This window comes from Octopus bimaculoides, chromosome 3 (genome assembly GCF_001194135.2).
Source record: "Octopus bimaculoides isolate UCB-OBI-ISO-001 chromosome 3, ASM119413v2, whole genome shotgun sequence".
In the NCBI taxonomy this organism is placed as follows: Eukaryota; Metazoa; Mollusca; class Cephalopoda; order Octopoda; family Octopodidae; genus Octopus; species Octopus bimaculoides.
Genome location: NC_068983.1, coordinates 9805462 through 9808119, shown reverse-complemented (window position 1 = coordinate 9808119; position 2658 = coordinate 9805462). Strand labels below are relative to the sequence as shown.

At 37.4% G+C, this 2658-nt stretch overlaps 1 protein-coding gene across 1 annotated transcript in view; it reads right to left on the bottom strand.

Annotated features, from left to right (window-relative positions):
* Nucleotides 1–2432, bottom strand: part of LOC106881757 (segmentation polarity homeobox protein engrailed) — a 66811-nt gene extending 64379 nt beyond the window's left edge. The window contains exon 1 of the mRNA XM_052966008.1: nucleotides 1746–2432. Coding sequence (XP_052821968.1) covers nucleotides 1746–2304 — 559 coding nt within the window. The 5' untranslated portion in view covers nucleotides 2305–2432. The remainder of the gene's footprint in view (nucleotides 1–1745) is intronic.
* Nucleotides 2433–2658: the final 226 nt, after the last annotated feature.

Below are 2658 nucleotides of genomic sequence, written 5' to 3'. Positions count from 1 at the left end.
CAGAAAGGAACACAGAAATAAGATATAAATGTAGTGGTCAGCGATCTATCATGGCGAATGCCGGACAGAAAGATCACACAGGAGAGCTAATATATACATATATATGTGTACATATGCATATATATGTATGCACATATATATATATATATGGGAGAATTTATGAAAAAAAAAACAACGGACGAAGACAGGTGATGTAAACAACAAATAGATGTATTAGTATAACGCTCGGGAATAAAGAAAGTTTTTAACGTTTCGAGCCTACGCTCTTCAACAGAAAGGAACACAGAAATAAGATATAAATGTAGTGGTCAGCGATCTATCATGGCGAATGCCGGACAGAAAGATCACACAGGAGAGCTAATATATACATATATATGTGTACATATGCATATATATGTATGCACATATATATATATATATGTGCATATGCATACATATATGTGTGCGTGCGTGTGCGCATATGTGTGTGTGTGTGTGTGTGTATGTGTGAGTGTGTGTGCGTATAAATATATGTATATAGTCCTTTTGGGCTGAGATTCGTAGGGGAATGAGTTCAAGTTCTTGAGTCCATGCTGTAGCTATCTCGGCGAATAAAAAATTACATGTACTCTGCTTTACGTACAGAATTCAGTTTTTTTGCTGTTTGTTACTCTCTGTCTGTCTACATGTTTACGCGTATATGAGTATGTATACACCACAGACACACAAAGACACATACACACACTCACACACACGCACTAACACACACGCATAAGTTTGTATGTGTGCATGTGTGTGTGTGGAGGGGGTGTATGATATAACATTTCAATAAGAATAAGCCAGTTTCAAAATTTGAAATTCCGGAAGATGGAAAGACACTACCGATGGCGAATCAAATGCTGCTGATGTGACTTACACCGTATTACCGCAACTTTGAGCCAAAGCTGGACGGGAAGATTAAGAAAATAACAGGCAAAAGCTTGAATCTTTTGCACCATGGCCAGCTAAGCAAGCTACTTTCTTCACGCCGGCTCAGTGTAACTGATGCTGTGAGCGGTAATATGTGTTAATGCAGCCCATCTCTAGAATAGATTGTAATACTCCTTCTGAATTAATTTAGAACTGTCTCTTTAATTTAAGCGCTAAGTTCAAGAAATGTTATAGTTCTAAGACATCTTAGAAGCTCTCACTCAGCTGCATCGTCCATGAAGACACTGCACCAAAGTATTCGGTTTGTGCCTGATTGGTTGATCGTGATGAGAACAAGACGACCAGTATCATTTTGAGTCTTGTATAATAACATGGAAAATGCTACATGCAATATTAGAAGATAGTGTTTTTTCTTCTCCAGATTATTCCATATGGTCTAAGACTTGACATTAAAGGGAACCTTTATATGGTGACTGAAACTGTTAGATATCTCAGTCAAATTTCAATCCCATCGTCTTAAGTAATGAAGAATACATTAGATTTTGTAAGCTTATATTCGTTATATATTTCCTTCTAAAGAGACGGGTTGTTATGCTTTTGAGCATAGGCCTACTCGATCAGTACTGAGCTATACAACAACAATAACAATGACAATAACAACAACAACGATAATATAATCTATGTTTGATCTTGAGAGTTGTTGAAATGTGATAATATAAATTCAAACTCTGTCTTATCTAACTGTGAAGAACAGTGAAATAAGTTACTGAAACAAGACCTAGTTTTCGTAGAGGAATAACATAAATAAACAAATAAATTATAAGGTCATTACTTACCTAATTTGATAACTTTCGATACGGTAGCTTTGTATATTGGTTCCTTCGATGTATCTATCTTTTTGGAGTCACTGGTTCGAATCACACTGGGTGACTTAAAAGACATTACTGGTGGAGATAGGCAGGTGGTTGGTGGGGCAGTGAAGTAGGAGGAAGTTGTTTTAATAGCGTTGTTGTTGTTGTTGATAATGGTGGTGGTGGTGGTAGTAGTAGACGTGGTGGTGCTAGATGCATTAACAGCAGCCATAGGAGAAGCAGCAGTGGCAGCCATCGCAGAAGTAGGAAAAGAAGGAAAAGAAGAAGAAAAGGAAGAAGAAGAAGAAGAAGAAGAAGAAGGAGGAGGAGGAGGTGGAAGAGGAGGAAAGGTCGATGATACTGAGGATGAAAGCAATGGTGATAATGATGATGATGATGATAATTGAGATAATGATGAAGAGATGTGGGTTGTGGAAGACATAGAAAGGGGAGAGGTGGTCGTGTTTGGCAGCGAAGGTAGTGGCGTTGCTGATTGGAATATGGAGGTGGGAGAAGGCGACGTGGTCTGTTTACAAAGATTCATTGCGAGAGAAGAAATGGATAAGGCACCAGGGTGAATACAATAATGGTAACCAGAGACAATGGACAACGGAGGTTGAATAACAGGCAACAGGAATTGCGACAGACACAACAAGAGTATTAGTAGCAGCAGCAGTAACAACAACAACAACAATAATGATAATTATTATTATTATTATTAATAATAATAATAATAATAATAATAATAATAATAATAATTGCAAGCACTGCCACCGTCACTCCCCTAAAATCGTCGCCACCACCATCTTAATCATAATCTTAATCATCATAATAATGATAATTTTTTATTATCATTAACATCTAACCCTGTTAGTTAACACCACCACCACCACCACCA